The 17,710-nt window shown below is 25.5% G+C and overlaps 1 protein-coding gene across 1 annotated transcript; it reads right to left on the reverse strand.

The window, feature by feature from the left end:
- Positions 1-3,390: 3,390 nt before the first annotated feature.
- LOC135926409 (putative uncharacterized protein DDB_G0282133) lies at positions 3,391-17,359 on the reverse strand. Its single transcript, XM_065462277.1, has 3 exons — positions 16,267-17,359; positions 15,532-15,751; positions 3,391-3,950 (listed from the first exon to the last, which is right to left on the reverse strand). Exons 1-3 carry the CDS (start codon positions 17,177-17,179, stop codon positions 3,449-3,451), a joined length of 1,635 nt encoding a protein of 544 aa, XP_065318349.1. The 5' UTR covers positions 17,180-17,359; the 3' UTR covers positions 3,391-3,448.
- Between the last annotated feature and the right edge of the window lie 351 nt (positions 17,360-17,710).

Raw genomic sequence — 17,710 nt, forward strand, 5'->3', positions numbered from 1 at the left:
CTTTTTCTTTTTAAATTGACACCCCTTATTTTATTGCCCCTTTTTATTTTTTGATCGGAACTTTTCCAATGGGAAACCCCGATAATAAAATACTGTCTAAATTTAAATAGCTAATTATTATTTCTTGCCTAGATTTTTCTTCAAACATTTTATGCATTTCGCAAAAGAGTATCGAGATACCATATATAAATAAGCATAAAACAACTTCAATCTTATATTATCTGTTTTGGATCCTGAAGAAAAAATTGAATCAATGAAAAAATCTATCATATAAAATTAAATAAAAATATATCGATTAAATTTGTTTTATTATTTATATATTATAAATAAATATTATTATAAATAAATATTATTACAATATAAAAATATATGGTTATATGTAATAAATATATTTTTATTATATGTACATTTGTGTATATTTTAATCTTATAAATTTTTTTTTCAGAGTCCGATCTTTGCATTGACCCATTCCGATCTTTTAAATCAGCATAAGGGTCATGATCCGTCAGTTCTTTAAATTTGGAAGACAATTGAACGGTTTTGTCCTTTATATTCAAGACAATCGGAATCAAAAAATATTCCTATAGAATATGATGTGACCGATTGCGCCTTTCCGTAACCTTCCTTTATAATGTCCCTATTTTGGGAGACGTGAGAGTCGATACAAGTAAAATACCAATTAAAACATCTTGGTTTTTCTTAACTTGTCATTCTGCTAAGAATTCTGTTGAGTCATATGTGTTATTTAAAAAAGGTAAAGTTGATTTATAAAATAAAATCTAGCTGGGTTCAAGGTTCGATTAATAATGGAATTAAGTTTACTAATACAAATGCATTATAAATAATTCCTACCCAATTCAGCTGAGATGTAACATTCAATAGAATTATGTGGAAAAATTCCTGATTTTTAAGTTACTATCTAGGAAGAAATTTGCGCAAAGATTAATGTTATAAACCTTTACTCCAAGTTGCAAAGGAATAATTTTCATAGATTGCCTTGTGATCAAATATAGATAATCACCTGTGCCTATTACGGACACATCTAAGTGCTAATACTGTGGAAGTTGGAAGAGTAATTTGGTTCATGCCATTCTAAATTAGGGGAGATCGGGGATATAATGAACTCGGGGTTATAGCGAGACGTGGCTTTATTTTCTAGAGTATTAAACTTTAAGGGATGATTTTTTTACCAAATAATTATATAATGCAATGCGGCTATAATTTTTATTTCTATCAGATAGCTTGAAGAATTTTGATAATGCATTATATGATTCTTACCTGCAAAAGTAACTTTTTAAACCTTTACTATTTTTCTAAAATAAAGATTAATGTACATTTTTACCACCCAAAAATTATCTTATATAAAAGAAAAAATCCTATTTTATAGAATTAAAACATGATCTTGACTAGTGGCATCGGGGCTATTTTTATGAGGTTAGAACGAGCCTTTTTCCCCATTTTTTTAGATTTTAACATGGAAAAAATGTCCATGAAGAGAGTAAATAAAAGAAAAAAATCAAAAAATGTTATTAATAAGAAAAACCATTGTTTAGTGTGCAAAAAAATTCTAGTATCATTAATCATGACTGGTTTCAATATCGTAAATGTAGGTATTGATCACACGGAAGATGTTTCAATTTTAATCCTTTTTTTTATTTGCAAAGATTTATAATAATTCCATTTTGTTTATAAATGATTTTATATATTACTTTTATGCTTTAAATCATTAAATATGTTCTAATAAAAAAAATATATAACTTTTATGTAGAAAATTAAGCAGATATAATAGCCCCGAGCAAAGGCATCCCGGCTAGGGTTCACTCGTTCTCAAAAAAAATTCCAAAAAATAAAATTTTGAAAAAAGTATTAGATATGTATATTTGAAATTTAAACGTACCTTCAAACTAATATATCTGATCAAAATGAGATATTTTTTGTTAAAAATGATAAAGTATACTTTTAATATTATTAAGGTTTGCCTATTAGGGTTCGCCATAACCCCGGTCTTCCTTAAGTAAAAATCTTAGAGCTATTGCTCTGGGTAAGAGGGGTAGGCTCTATGACACCAGTATTGACGAGTTTGGGAAGAATCAACCACAGATTGAAAGCATAGGGAAGTATGGTTTGTAATAATTATGGAACACTAAATTGTAAGTTAGAGATTCTTTAAATATATTTCCAGAGTTTTTATAAATTTTACTAATAAACATCATGCAACAGTTATATAAAAATCTAATTTCATATTGTATATAATTTTTCTTAGACATACTTTGGAGATTATTGTAAGGGGATGGGTAGGTTTTTATATCCCTAAAATATTATTGGATAGTTAGGCCCCTTCTTTATAAGCTATTGGTGGGATTATGTAATATATTTAACATTTTTCTTAAAATTTATAGTCATTATTTAAAAATTATAACTTGTAAACTTATTTTTTTAAGATAAATATTCAGGGGGGGGGGGGGGGTATTCGCTCCAATGTTATATAGGAAAACTAAAAAATTTGCTGGGGGAGGGTCCCATCCTTTGGTTACACCAATGTATATAGTATTTAATATATATAAACACCTTTATTTTATATTTTTTTTATAGTAGATATTCAAATCGTCTAAAAAATTTCGTTCACAACTTTCCTATATCTTTTTTAATTAGTATTTTTCTTTTTTAAATTACTTATATATAGAATAATCTGCATTATATTATTTTAAATCAGTAATAGAAAACTCCCTGACTCTTATTTTCAAGCCATATTGAGAAAGTGATATGATGATAAAGAATCCATTTATAACTAAATTAGATAAAAAATAAATAGAAATAATATCCATTATTAAAGATTTTACTCTTTCGACTTTTACTAAAATTCAATAAAAATTTCTTTTATTTCTAAGATTCTCTCTCTATTGTTTGGTTAGATTTCAGGGGCGTCTCATCTGAATATAAAAATTGATTGTTGAAAAATAAAGGATGAAAAAGAAAATGATATTCTTACTAAATACAGAAACAAATTATGTAACATATTTTTGCGAGCTGAACCAGGCTAAATTTTAAGATTATTTTATTTTAGCAAATTTATGTCTAAATTTCCTTCATAAAAAATTTTACCGAGCCCGAAACTTTAAAAACATTTTAAAGCCCAAAGCTTTTTCGAAAATCTTCAGAATTTAATATTATAAGTGTGAATAAGGATATTGGCTACTAAATTATTATTTATTTCAAATTAAATACATGTTATTAATGTGTGTGTGATGACTAGTTTTTTATTAGTATAAAGATATATCCGTTAATAATTAAAATTATATTATATTAGCTTCTATAAAATGGTTTAAAATCAACAATTATATAAAACTTCAGATAGAATGCATTATATTACAAAATCTTTCCTCATATTTAGATAATATTAAACATTTTAAATTTTTATGTAAAATTTGTGTATATATTTCTATTTTTTTTAATAAGTTTTAATAATTTTTTGTATGAAAAATGTGTTGGTAAGGAGATTGAGACTATTATTATTTTCTAATGGGTCCTTTAAAATTTGGGTTTCTGTTACATTTTGACCTTTTTCACTATAATGAGTTTCATCAAAATCCTTGTTAAAATATGTTGTATCTTTGCTCTGTATAACATCTTTACTTGCAATGTCAACGCGTGAATTAAGAAGGGGTTTTATTATATCAGAATTATAACCATTCATGTTAATTTTATCATTTGGAACGGTAAGAACCATGGTGTCTTTATTATTATTATTGTTGTGGATCAAATCATTAGTACTATATAAATTTTTGATTTTGGGGCTTTTGCGCATTTCAACGATATTTTCCATTGAAAAAGGTAAATGATTTGATTTTTCTTGGAAGAATGATTTGTCTAAATTATTCGATTTTTGTAGTCTAAGGATCAACTTATTCGTAGCTTGCCTCTCGATCTCACGTTCTTCTGCTGTTTGTCGTCTAAATAGAATATTTGTTCTTATTAGAAATAAATCACATATTATTACAAAATTATTTTTTATTTAGTTATAAATTTCTTGGAAACCCCATTTAAATTTTAAAAGAATATCCCTAAATTAAAATTAACTTACCGTAGGAATAAAGCAATCAATTTTGAAATTGTATAGATAAAATTACTCAGTTAATATTAGGAAACTGACTAGTTTCATTAAGAAATTTATAATCTATGGGTTAGTTTTGCTTTTTTAAGGCTATTCAAAGTAAAAAAAAGTAATTTTCAGATTTAAAAAGTTTAATTTTGAAATTCTAACCTTTAACATAGGATTTACTTCCTTTTTTAAATTGACAAATTTTATTCTTTTTAAATAAACATATTAAAAATTAAAAATTATACATATATACAATATATAAAATACAAAATTATTTTAGGGGAGGGGGGGGGTGGAGGTACAGAATTATGAAATACATAATTGAGTCCCTAAAAACGCGCAATAATTATATTTACAAATATTTCAATTTGGATAAAAGGAATTCCTTGGTAAGCAGAATATAATTCCCCGGAAGAAAAAGTTCCTAATAATAATTCTTAGAAGGAATTGATTTCTTCAAAATTTTAAAATATATTATTTGAGTATTTTTATTCCATGGATATATTTTATGGGGAATTTTTTCTCTTATTTTATTAATTTTGTAATTTTTAATATCTTAAAAAATGGGGATTTTTTTTCCGGGGAATTATTTTCTTAGATTCGAATTCCTTGGTCTCCAATATGTGGATTCGTATTTTATGGGCCAAAAGGAAGTTGTTAAAGGAAAAATATCCACTTATGGAAGTGGCAATTGGAAGGAGTAAAAATGAAGTTATCCAAAGTTTTATATTTGTTTATATTTTTTGTTTCAGCGAGTGAGCGTGTTGCTATTTATATTTGTGGGAAAAATATGGTAATACTGGTGTAATCGAGAAACTTACCCATGGCCCATGGATTAGTTGTGAGGCCATCTTTCTGAGATAATCATCTGATAAAAGTTTGTGAGTTTGTAATAAAAAAAACACATGAGAATTTAATTTTTTTTTGAATAAACTTTTAGGGTTATAATACATTTCTATACATATAAAAAACTTTAAAACATTTAATTCCCTTAGTTTAGTCATATCATAATCACCAAAAAATTTTAAAGTGAATCGTGTTTCAAAAAAACGACTATCACATAAATTTATATGTTTAAAATTTTTAATAATGTTTAATATATGGAAGCATGCCCTAAGCAATTATTCCCTTGAGGAAAATATCAATCATTTGATTAGATATTAAAAGAATATTTAGAAGTTGTAAAATTTTTTAATGTCATTAATAAATAACAATTTCCCACACACTTTCTAGTTATGTACTCTAGATAATTACATTTTTGGGAATTTCGTAGTCCTTTTCTTTTTTCAATTTTATTTCTCTTTCTCATAAAGAGAGATTATTATTTGTTATTATATTCCCTTTTAATCGGCTTTCATCACTATATGTTAATTGATTCCATTTCCCGAAATTAAATTTCAATATTTAATTGTCTAATCAAGTTTTTACTTTTTTTAAGGCTGTTTTTAACCTTATGAAAAAGGTAGAATATTTATATGAATTAAAAATTAATGTTTTTATTCTAAAACGAATAATCCAGTTTATCAATCATAGATAAATTTTGAGAGAACGTTCCGGAGAACCAAATTACATCCATTTGAGATAACTTGAGTGCCCTTTTAAAGACTATTATTTTAACTAAAATTGGATTATATATTTAAAGTGTTTTTCTAAGTTTTCCTCATAACTCCCCTCTACAATGTATAATATTTGTGCTATTTGTTCTTCGAATAATATCTTGAATCAGGCATGTATAAATTTTTAGGTTAACAGTGATTTTTATTTACAATCTATCTTCTTTGTGTGGGTCAATAGATAATTAATGAGCTAGAGTCATTAAGTCATTAAAGACAGGAAAAATGAAAAAATTAGTAAAAAGGTAATATTATAATAACAAATTATTTTTTGAGAAAGAATAAACTTGCTAGAAATATATTGACCCCATTCAATTACTGCTGGCGTATTTGAACCGCATCCAACCTTTTCCTGCCATAATAAGGAAGATGGAGGAAAATAATTTTACAAATGTTTGAAATACATGTTACAGTCATATCGCATAATCAACCAATGCGCATATTGTTAGCCAAATCACGTAATATCTTATAAAGTTGCCCTAAGATTTAAAGGATAGGCATTTTACACATGCTGGAATACACTCCCGGAAAAATTAGATTATTTCGATTTAAAAAAAGCCTTAAAAAAATTATCTAAAGTTAGTAAATTATAGAATTATTTGCTTAAAGCGTTTTCTACATTTTAATAATCTGATTTTATCAAAAAAATCATTCCAGTGTGGATAGAAAACTTATTCTATAAATTTTAAAGAATTTTCCAGAATTTTTGAATTATTTTGAAGTTGTATATTGGCAATATACTTGAATTGACTAAGATTTAAATTAGTCTATAGGAGAATTGACTAAGATTTAAATTAGTCTATAGGAGAATTGACTAAGATTTAAATCAGTCAATAAGAGAATTGACTGATTATGTGATTCGACCGTAATATATTATATTTTTTATTCATTTTCATGAATTGTTTGGAGATTTTATGGTAGATTTGTGTAAATTTAGGAAGTTTGATCAATGTGGTAAATATTACATTTCTAATATTTACGATTGTCTATCACTTAATATGAGAGACCTAGCAACCCTGATATCAACATATAGTGCCTTGTCTTGTGATAACTTTAAAGACCGGAAATCCCAATGTAGGTTTTTACTTCAGCCTAAAAATCTCCCCAGATTTATACCTCTAATTTCCTAATCATTCCCTCCTCTCTGGCCTTATACTTTTATTTATCTAAAATATATGTATTTAATCACTTTTTAGGATATTTTTTACTTTATAATTGCCCTTTATAATATAATGCATCATTATATCTCTTAATGCTTGTAATACCGATTCTTTAAATATTTTGAAGATATTATATTTTCATAATGTTAGACCTATCAAAATCCCGGTTAGAATAAATTAATATTAGCCTAACCCTATTTGGGAACTAAAATAAATTACGGAATTCTTGAACAAGTTATTTTTATACAATATTTTTCAAATTGACATAAGTGGGAGGGGGAGGAGGGTGAGAATTTTGACGGTTAGCTTGCAAATTTATTTTTTAAATATAATCTAAATAAACGGGGTTTTAACCAAATTTTTTTTCAACTCATTTCATCTATTATATTAGTCTAAGATGTCATATGTTGTATTGGAGATCAGTGTGTTTAGTTGTTTTATTGATTTAAAAATGATTTCAATTCATAAAATGATCAAGTGGGAGGGGGGGGGGCACAGTTTCAAACTCCATAAAAAATTTGAATTTTTAAAAAAAATCCATAAGTCAGTTTTATAAAATAACATTAAAAAAATTCAGAAATTTTAAAAAAATAATATTTGAGCCTCCAAGATTGTAAAGGCTAGTAACGCCACAGAGATACAATATAAACGATATCTTGAAAAAAGAAAATAAAAATTTTATAATAAAAAATATGTTTAAAAAACGTGAAAAGGTGTATCTAAGTAATGGCACCTTGAATTGCTATACAGTGTAATCTACATATTTCGAATGATCCGTTGTCGCAGGAAAAAACTTTCCTTAGAATCACCAAAAATTAAGAGCATTTTTGAATGCTTTGAGGAAATCACGGGCTGTGGATCCTAAATCACCGATGGTGTCAGAAACAATAATATAGGTATATTTCTATTTTTATTATCTTGATCGCAAAATTTTATGGTTCCAAATAAAATAAAGTTACCGCTTTAAATTTTCAATAAAAACATTTAAATAAAAATCATTAATATTAAAAATGAAAAATAGATGTGCCTCGGCTGAATACCAATAAAAAGAGGGCCAAAAATCAGCCAAAAGATAGTATGAAAGGGACGCTCCCCATAAAATAACCTATAAGAAAGTTCAGGCTACGCCAATTATCGGCAAAGTTGTTAGTGTGCCAAAACAATATGATCGGTGACATCCTCTTTAGTAAGATTAGAACCCAAAATTTGACCTCTATATAGACTACTATCTCAATCCTATAAAATATACGAATTATATATCATACTCATAATAGGATTTAAATAATGGCGTATTTATACAGTCAGGCGCGTGCGCAGGAATTTACTGTGGAGGAGGGGAATAATTAAATTTATTTATAAAAATAATTCTAAAAGTCATTTAAGAACAACTTTTCATAAATTTATTAAGACTAGTGACTAGCGTTATTGAACAGCTCGATTTGAGCCGATTTTTAACACGACGAACTAAATACTTTATCCAGAAAAATATAAGGCCAGTCTGAAGATTTTGCTTATAGATGGCACAAAGGTTTGGATATTTATTAGCAAAATTTCAAGACTCAAATAATATTTTTGTGGCTAAAATCTTTAGTTAGCCGTTTTTAAAAATCGGCTCGAATCGAGCCATTTAACAACACTACTTGTGACTATAAAATATTGACAATTTCTATTACACAAATTCAAATATAAATTTATTAAAAAATATTAAATGTATATAATCGGCTGAATCATTGTAATAAATGTCTCGAAAGGGGACATTGTAAAAAAAGGATAAATCTTTCAAGCATATAAAATTTGATATATAAATTTAAATTATATATAAAAATGAATGATGGAAATATATTAATGCACAAAAATTATCTTAAGAATTATTTCAAATACAAATTTCCAAAGTATTCATGAAAAAAATATGGTTTATCTAAAAATTAGTGTTGTTATTCGGCTATATTCATAATATCGCATATTATATATGTTTAATTAAAAATACATGAAAATAAATAAATAAAGAGCCAAACCAGCTTAAAATAATTTTTAAACATTAGGCAGGCGGGCGGATTAAATAAATTTTAAAACAACGAGTTACCGGGCTTTTTGTCTAAAACCCATCCATTGCAGGTCTTTAGTTTAAACATCTATTAGAGAAATCTCGAGATTTAGGAAATATTCTTCTGGTTTTTAAAAATCGGCTGATCGAGCCACAACTACTTAAGAATTTTATTCTTGTAAACGAAGGAATCTGGTAGAAAAATATATAATAATTATCATACATTATAAAAAAGTCTTAAATATGTTTGAAATTATGCGAAGCATCAATAGTAATTTTTAGAACATCAACCATATTTTACCTTTTATACCATAATTTGCATTCAGCTAGTAAAGCATCATGGGATACTTTAACATCCTCATAATAAAAGTCTGCCAAATATTTAATTCTTCTCTAACAAGATTTGAAATAGATGCAGAAGGATTCTGCTGTAATAATATTTGCAGATTTGCAAATACAGCCTGATTAATTAAGAAGCTTTCATTCATTTTAAAAAGTCCAAGAGGCGTATAAAGAGATTTATTCTATAGTATTCTTCGACTGACCTTATATCAATATTGGAACGATAGGCTTACCTTTCTGCAAATCGAGGTATTAAATTCATAGAGCTCTGCTTTTGACTCAACAATGATGTAATTTATTAAATTTGTCTGCCCTAATTTCCTTAAGTTTCAAAATAATGCTTTGCTAGTAACGGCCATTTTGAGCCGATTTTAAAACGGCTAAATCCATATTTTAGCTAGAAAATATTACCTAAACCTCGAAATTTCGCTAATTGATGTCTAGACCTTTGTGCCATCTATGAGCAAAATCTTCAAACTTGCGTAATATTATTTTGGATAAAATATTGAGTTAGCCGTTTTAAAATCGGCTCAAATCAGCCATTCTTATAGTCTCAATCATATCGATGTCATTTTTTTGATATATTACTTTAGTTTTGCACTAAAAATTTTTTAAATGATTTGAGTAATTTTAAAATGTATGATAAATATCGCCAAGGAAATTTCAAATCGATATTAATTATAGAATAAATAAGTAGCGTATCTATTTCTGTTTTATATGTGATAAATAAATGTAAATTGGAATATATATGCAATAAAATGTATAGTAATATTTTTAAATATTTTACCCGGCATCTAAATTTTTTGGCTTGGGGAGGGGGGGGAGGCTTTGCATACCAGCCAGTATATAGTGTATATTAAATATTTCATATATGCTCCAAAACATTATCACGCTATTTAAAAACAGAACATAACTTTAAAAAATGTTTTAGACTTTATAAATATAAGCACTATATAATATAATAATATGTGACAAATTATAATTTATGACAAAGTTATAAAAACTAAAGTATCCTAGTCACATAAAAAAAATTAAACAATTTTATTTGGATAATTATGTAATTTATATTAATTATCACATCGTTGTGTTGTGACATATAGAGTGAGGATAGTGATAAGTATTATAAAATATTATGTAACATTAACCATATGTTAAACACGCTTAAAAATAATATAATAACACATTTATATTAAACTAGTTGAGGATTTACCTTGTAATTATAACCCATCTTTGGTATTATAAACCATTAAAATTAAATAAAACTAATTATAAATATATAAGTCATAAATTAGACACATAACCATATACTTTATCCAGATATACAAACTTTTTATTGCCTAAAAATGTTTTTTTACATATTCCTTAGATAGATAGAAGAATCATTGGATATTTTCCATTACACTTTGAATTATGAGTTTAGAAATTAATTTTTGTTATGTATAAATTATTAAAAATGTTTAAATTGTACTCTTTAGTTAAGGTCACGTTTCGGTCTGGAACCCATTTCCATAGACCATATCTAACAGCAATGTAAAAATGAAATCAAATAATTCACAAAATAGACTGAGGCAGACCATAGTCCGAACCGATTTATATATATTTTGAATACCTGTATTAAACAACATATTAATATTCATAAAATTAAAAATAACAGGAAAAGATATTTTATGTGTTAAATCTATAAGTATAATAAATAATATTATTTTCAATCAATATTTTTGCGATATATAGGCCTTTATTAGAGTTTATGGCATGATAATTTTTATATTTTTAATATTTTTATTTTGAAATGGCTCAAATTAAAATAATTGGGTTTGCCAAGCTTTCTCTCATTCCATAATTGCCAAACTATTGAAATTGTGGAATAAAAAAAATATATTCCAATGGATATCGGAACTGTCGTTTACATCTAAAATTTCTAAAAAATGTATGTATGAAAAATTTTCTTCTAAAGTTGTGAATTCATATGCTGTTGAGACAAAGTAGTAAATCAGCGTGGCCAGCAATGGAGGGGGTAGGGGATAAAAATGGAGATTAATAAAATATTTTTTAAAAAGCCTTCACTAACAAATTAGTACTTATTTTTCAAAGCTAGTAGAGTCTAATAGATGTGCTCTTAGTGAAATGGCAGAATGGTTTAAAAAGACTTCTCTTTAGTAAAGGATGTCTTATTAAACTTGATAATAAAACTCAATTTTTCTTTGCATCTATGCTAAGATTTTATGCAATCGCTTTCAAAGAAAAATAATATTGATAATTGACATAATGAAAATCGCATAAAGTATTATTGTATTAGTAAAGAAATTGCCCAGGTGTTAATGATGACTATTATAAATCATAGGATAGATTAGTTCAAAGTCTATGAATTTAATATTCACATACTGTTACAATGTTGGAGGAGCAGTAGAAGAATATTAGAAAAAAAATCCTATGTAGGTATTATTTTCTTGGCTAAAACATTAAATCAATTTTTAAAAATTGGCTGAATCGAGGTTTTAAACAACACTACTTTTTGGATAATTATTTTAGTCAAATAAACTAAAGACTCTTGATTCATAAAGAACATTCTTAGAAATTTAAAATCGCTAATATAATAAAATTATTATATATTTAGACCTAAACATTTGCACAAAAGAAAAAATAAAAGAATCGTTGTTGATTTATTCTAAAAAAAACGAATAAATCAAGATTTTAGCCAATCAAATATTACCTAAGCCTCGAGGTCTCGCTAAGAGATGGCCAAATATTTTTGTCAAAATCTTGAGGGCTTGGTAATATTTGTTTGGCTATAATCGTGATTTAACCTTTTTTTAAATTAACTAAATGCTATTAGTATACCACACTACTGATGAAATTATATATTTTATTGTAAATTTAGTGTCTATATGAAATATTTCTTAAGAAAATTTTTGTATATTAAAATTTACAATTAAATTTTTTAATATAATTTATGTGGAAATTGGGGTTTTTTCTAATAAGTAATTCTTAAAAAATTCACATTTTTGTACAAATTCTTTTCCGCATATTTTATGGGAGCCCAGCAGAAATTTTTCCAGGGTGGTGCAAAACAAAACATAACTATAGCCAAAATATGTTTAATTTATGTTAAATGTTAATTATAATCTCCTAGGTTTTTGTAAAAATATTTCTTAGATATCTGAATAAAATGTTTCTTTATCGAAGATTAGGGCCCAATGAATACTAGTGTTGATCTAAGATGATTTTTAAGTTTCATTGTACTAAAACTACTTTTAATTTTCTATGAAGTAGTTGGTAGAGTAATAAAGTAATTAACATTTTTAGAAAATAGGGAATAATAAATTTTAGGTTTTTGAGTTTGAGATATTTCATACACTTCATTCATTATCATCATTTATATTATTTTATAACCTTCTTTAACAAAATTATTTTGCTCTTTTGTAGATTAAAGAAAATAATTATAAACAAAAAATATGATAATTACATTTAAAATATTAAATCAAATTTTTTGTTTTTGAGTTTCATTTATTTCATATTTATTGAAACTTTAAATAATTTTTTACTGTTTTAGTTTAATTTAGTATCTTGTTCAGAGTTTATGAAGAACAATTATGCAGTAAGGGATTCAAAATTATAATTTTTATTATATTATTTTGAAAAAATATAATTAGTTATATTAAGGTTCAATATCAATTAATATTCAATATTTTTTAATTTCATATTTGGTCAAATTTTGTTTTTTGAGGATAATTTTTTTTGATTCGTTTTGTTTACATTTCATATTTTTATAGTTAGTTACCAAAAATATTACGTTTACTAATTTGAATTTCAGAATTAACATTTTTAGGTGATATTTTATCATAAACAATGTATTATCAAAAAGATAAAATTAATGAAGAAAATAATAAAAATTTACCAAGAGGAAAACATATATAAATAATTATGCTACCAACGAATAGCCTTATAACTATACTGAAAACTGATTTAAATTTAGTTAATAATCATTTTGATTATTATCCTAATCAACTAATAAATTTTAAAAAATACAATTTTTTTTTTAAAAATCCGGATATTTGAAAAATATATTATTTGTAAAAGAAAATTTAGAGTGGTGCAACTGCAGTCTTTTTATATTATATTATATTATATATAATGCAAGTTAAGTATCTTATCATAATAAATAGGCTTTTTTTTAAATACAATTATTAATCAAATGAGAATTCCTAAAAATATATTATATTATTTGATATTTACTTTAATATATCTAGCATTTTATTTAGTAATTTAAAAATCTAAATAGTAAAGACATGACATTTTTTATTCCCATCGCAATTAAATCCCATGGTATAGTAAATTATATAATTATAAAATTATTATTAATAATCCTGTTCTTAGCAAAGGGGAAGGATAAGAGATAAAATAAAAAATGACCTGAGATATATAAAATCAATTTATTAATTAAAAAATATTTTTCAACGTGTATTAATGGACAAAAAAAAATAAACTTCACATAATTCCCTGAAGAACAATTTCTATAAATTATAAAGTCAATTTAATATAAATGTTTAATATAACTAACTACCAATACATATATTAAGTTTAAAATATATAAGTATCATTAAAAAAAAATTACATTTCTTTATGCAAAATTTAAAAATTTTCAAACTCGATTAATTAAATGAGATATAAAAATTTAGAATGAAAGGTCAATGATAAAGCTTTTATTTTTTTAAACGTTAATTATTAGGATTCTCGAGTTTAATATGGGGTTGGAAAATTTATTAAATGATTTTAATATTATTTATATGGCTACCATGTATTACCAAAGCTTTTCTAAAAATTATATTTTATAAGATTCGAAGAATATGTTGATCACGATTAATTAAATGAGATGGTCAATGATAAAGCTTTTATTTTTTTAAACGTTAATTATTAGGAATCTCGAGTTTAATAAGGGGTTGGATAATATATTAAATGATTTTAATATTTTTTATAGGGCTACCATGTATTACCAAAGCTTTTCTAAAAATTATATTTTATAAGATTCGAAGAATATGTTGATCAATTATTTAATGAAGTCCAGTTATATTTTATAATTTAATTCTTGTTGGAATTTGTGCAGAAATAAAGTTTCTGGTCTGGGGATAGAATTACTTTAGTTTCTTTCTTTATTTCTAGTTCAGATTAAATCATGGATAAGGGTAAAGTAGTTCATACAAGGTGTGAAATAATTTCGCACAGTTATGATTAAATACGGTTTGAGTTAGATTTCGTTTTTAATAAACGCATCGCCTCGTGATAATTAAATTACAAAACAAATAATACAGCTATTTTATTATTCGCGATGATTTCAGCAACGCTTAACCATCATCACACATGCCATAAATAAAGCTTTACATTAGAAATATCTATTTAAAAGTTATTTAAGTTTTGTGGATGAGGATTAGAATCAGATTTCGGCTTAGTTAAAGTTAAGGCAGTCAAGTCACATATCAGAAGTTATAAAAATGAGAACTTAGAGAGACCAGTAGGAAATTGTAAGTTATTTTCCATATCATAACATCAGAAACAGATAATATTTACGCTCCTTATTATTTATTTTTTGCTTATGATTTAAGATCTCTTGAAGGGTAAATTATTACTGAACAAATTATTTTTATATTAATAAATATATCCGCAACACATTCATTATTTTGCGGTAATGGTTTGACGATAGCCAATTAAGGAATGTTCGGTTAAGGTTATTAAATATTGGAAAAGATTCGCTATGGTGAATATTGCTCATCCTTTTATTTAATCACTTATTATTTTATTTGTATAATATTCTTTATAACAATAACCATAGTTTTTTATTATTTTTTTTATCTATTCCGTCCGATTTGTGTTATATTATAATTATTTTTATATAACTATGAAATGTATTTTAAAAAATGTTCCATTTTTATACAATATACAACTGGCAATATATATTTTTGATAAATTTTTCAATTTTTATATAACTTCTAAAATAATAGGTATTTTATATAATATAATGTATTCTATAAAATTAAATGCTTGGGACATTTGATAAATATTTCAATTTTTATATAACATCTAAAATACATATTTTATATAATATAATGTATTTTATAAAATTAAATGCTTGGGACATAAACTATCAAAAAAAAAAAATAAAATTTAAAAAATAATCAATTTTAGTACTATAGACTGTTATATTCTGTTCTAATACAACACCCAACCACTTGCATTTTTTTATAATAATTTTAACGCAGAAAAGAATATAATATTGGTAACCTCCATTTAGTTCGTCGATTTTGGAACCAGGTTTTGACTTGTGCATCAGACATTTTTAAAGAATGGGCCATATTTGCTCTCTCGGAAGAAGCCAAATACTTTTGCCTGATAAAGCGTTTTTCCAACTCGCATATCTGGACACGGGTAAACGAAGTTCGGGGTTTTTTGCGTTTAGGCGGATTTCTGTTTTGATAAGGATGACCTATTCTTCTGGGATGAACTATAAAAAAGTAGCATTAGTGAACAAATTTTTCAATTTGATCTTCATTGAGATCATGTTTTTGGTCAAATTTGATAGTTTTTTGCTCAACTTATAAAAAAAAGAAGGTTGTAATGATAAATAAATAGAAAAACTTCAGCTCAATTAATATAAGACGATTCTAAAAAATCAAACTAGACAAGTTTTGATACTTCTACCGTGAAGAGGGGATGAGAGGGGAGGGTATGACCCAATAATATAGAAATTTAAGGGGGGGGGATAGGGAGTTGTGAAGACGTTTTCGCTATTTGAATTAAAAGGAAGTTTGTATGGTAGGAGGTAAATTTTTTGGTGAAACTGCTTCAAAAATTATTAAATTTAACTAGAAATAGTATAATGGTTATATATTAATCAGATCGATTAATATTATAATTTCCTAAAAATTATTTATAATATAAAAAGAAATACTTATTTGATTTCCTTTAATATATAATTTGAAAAATAATATAGAGAATTATATATTGTAAATGACTAACATGGATCTAATAAATTAGTTCCAGATTTGGGGTAATCTGACTCAGAAATGGGTTCGGTATTAAATGTAATTTTCTCTTGGTTTTGTATAGAATTTGAGTTAAAAGATGTAGATGCTTTGTGATCAATATGTCGTAATGAGATATCAAACCTAACTCCCTCGTAGCTATTTGTTGATATAGGAATATTTGAATTATTGTTTAGATTTATATAATTTTCTTGCTTAGTCCCTTTATCATTCGTAATGGAAAATGGATTGCAACGTGCTAAAGATGTGTTATTGTTATTATTATTATTATAATGGAAGGGATTATCACGGAATAAAATCTCACATTTACAAATCATTTTACAGGAACATTTTTTCATGTGAGTGGACATTTCGTTTTGTATATTATGCGCGGAATAAAACATAGAAAGATATTTATATATATTAGGATTATATTCCCCACATGATTTGCTAGCAAAATTATTCTCGTACAAGTTTTGCTTATAAGGGTAGTGAATATATTTCTGATTAAATAGGGAGGATAAGTGATCTGGAGGAAACTTTATATAGGGATCTATCATATGAAACATATTATCTTCTTTCTGAGGGTCAGAAAACGGGTATAATGGATATTGATAAAAGCCTAGTCCAATATCATCACTTATTACCTTATTACCGAGTTCACTCTGATATAGTTGTGATTTTGAATATTTACCATTAATGTTATAACTTTTTAATGATGGAGATAAATTTTGCGATTTGGCATTGGTTTTATCGTTTAATATTTTTTTAATACTGAATGCTAAATCGGCATTATATTTCCTTTCGGTAGTATTTTTTTGATCCAGGGTTGAAGTTTCCATGCATTTTTGACTATACGAATATTTCACCTTTAAAGATTCATCATCACCTAATTGGTCGATGTACATTGCTTACTAATTTAGTAAAATTTTGGAAACAACTTAGATAGACTTCGTTATGATTGTCAATTGAATTCGAATTGGTCATAATATTTATCTTTTTTATCATATATTAAACCCTTGAAATCGGATTTAATTATATGCCCATGAAGGAGCGAATATTGTAAAAACATTTATTTAAAAAATAAAAATGAGAAGGATTTAACTTCCAAATCAAAAAAAAATCCTTTTAATCTAATTTAAAAAAATTGATTATTACCATGTAATAGACGAGACTTTAAAGAACAACGAGCATTACAACTAATATTTTTTTTAAAAAAATTTATATTATGGAATTCCTTAGATTAAAAACTTTTGTTTCATAAGAAATCATTAAAAATTAAATATTCAAAATATAGGTTCTCTTCTCAATTTTTTAAAGTGTTTGGTTTTGTTTGATATTACATGACTTACTCATTTGTTATATAAATAAATTATGATTGATTAGGCGACTTTTAGGTAGAACGATCGGAATTGGTAATCTATATTTATATAAACTTT

Source organism: Gordionus sp. m RMFG-2023, chromosome 3, assembly GCF_954871325.1.
Source record: "Gordionus sp. m RMFG-2023 chromosome 3, tfGorSpeb1-WG-v2, whole genome shotgun sequence".
Taxonomy (NCBI): domain Eukaryota; kingdom Metazoa; phylum Nematomorpha; class Gordioida; order Chordodea; family Parachordodidae; genus Gordionus; species Gordionus sp. m RMFG-2023.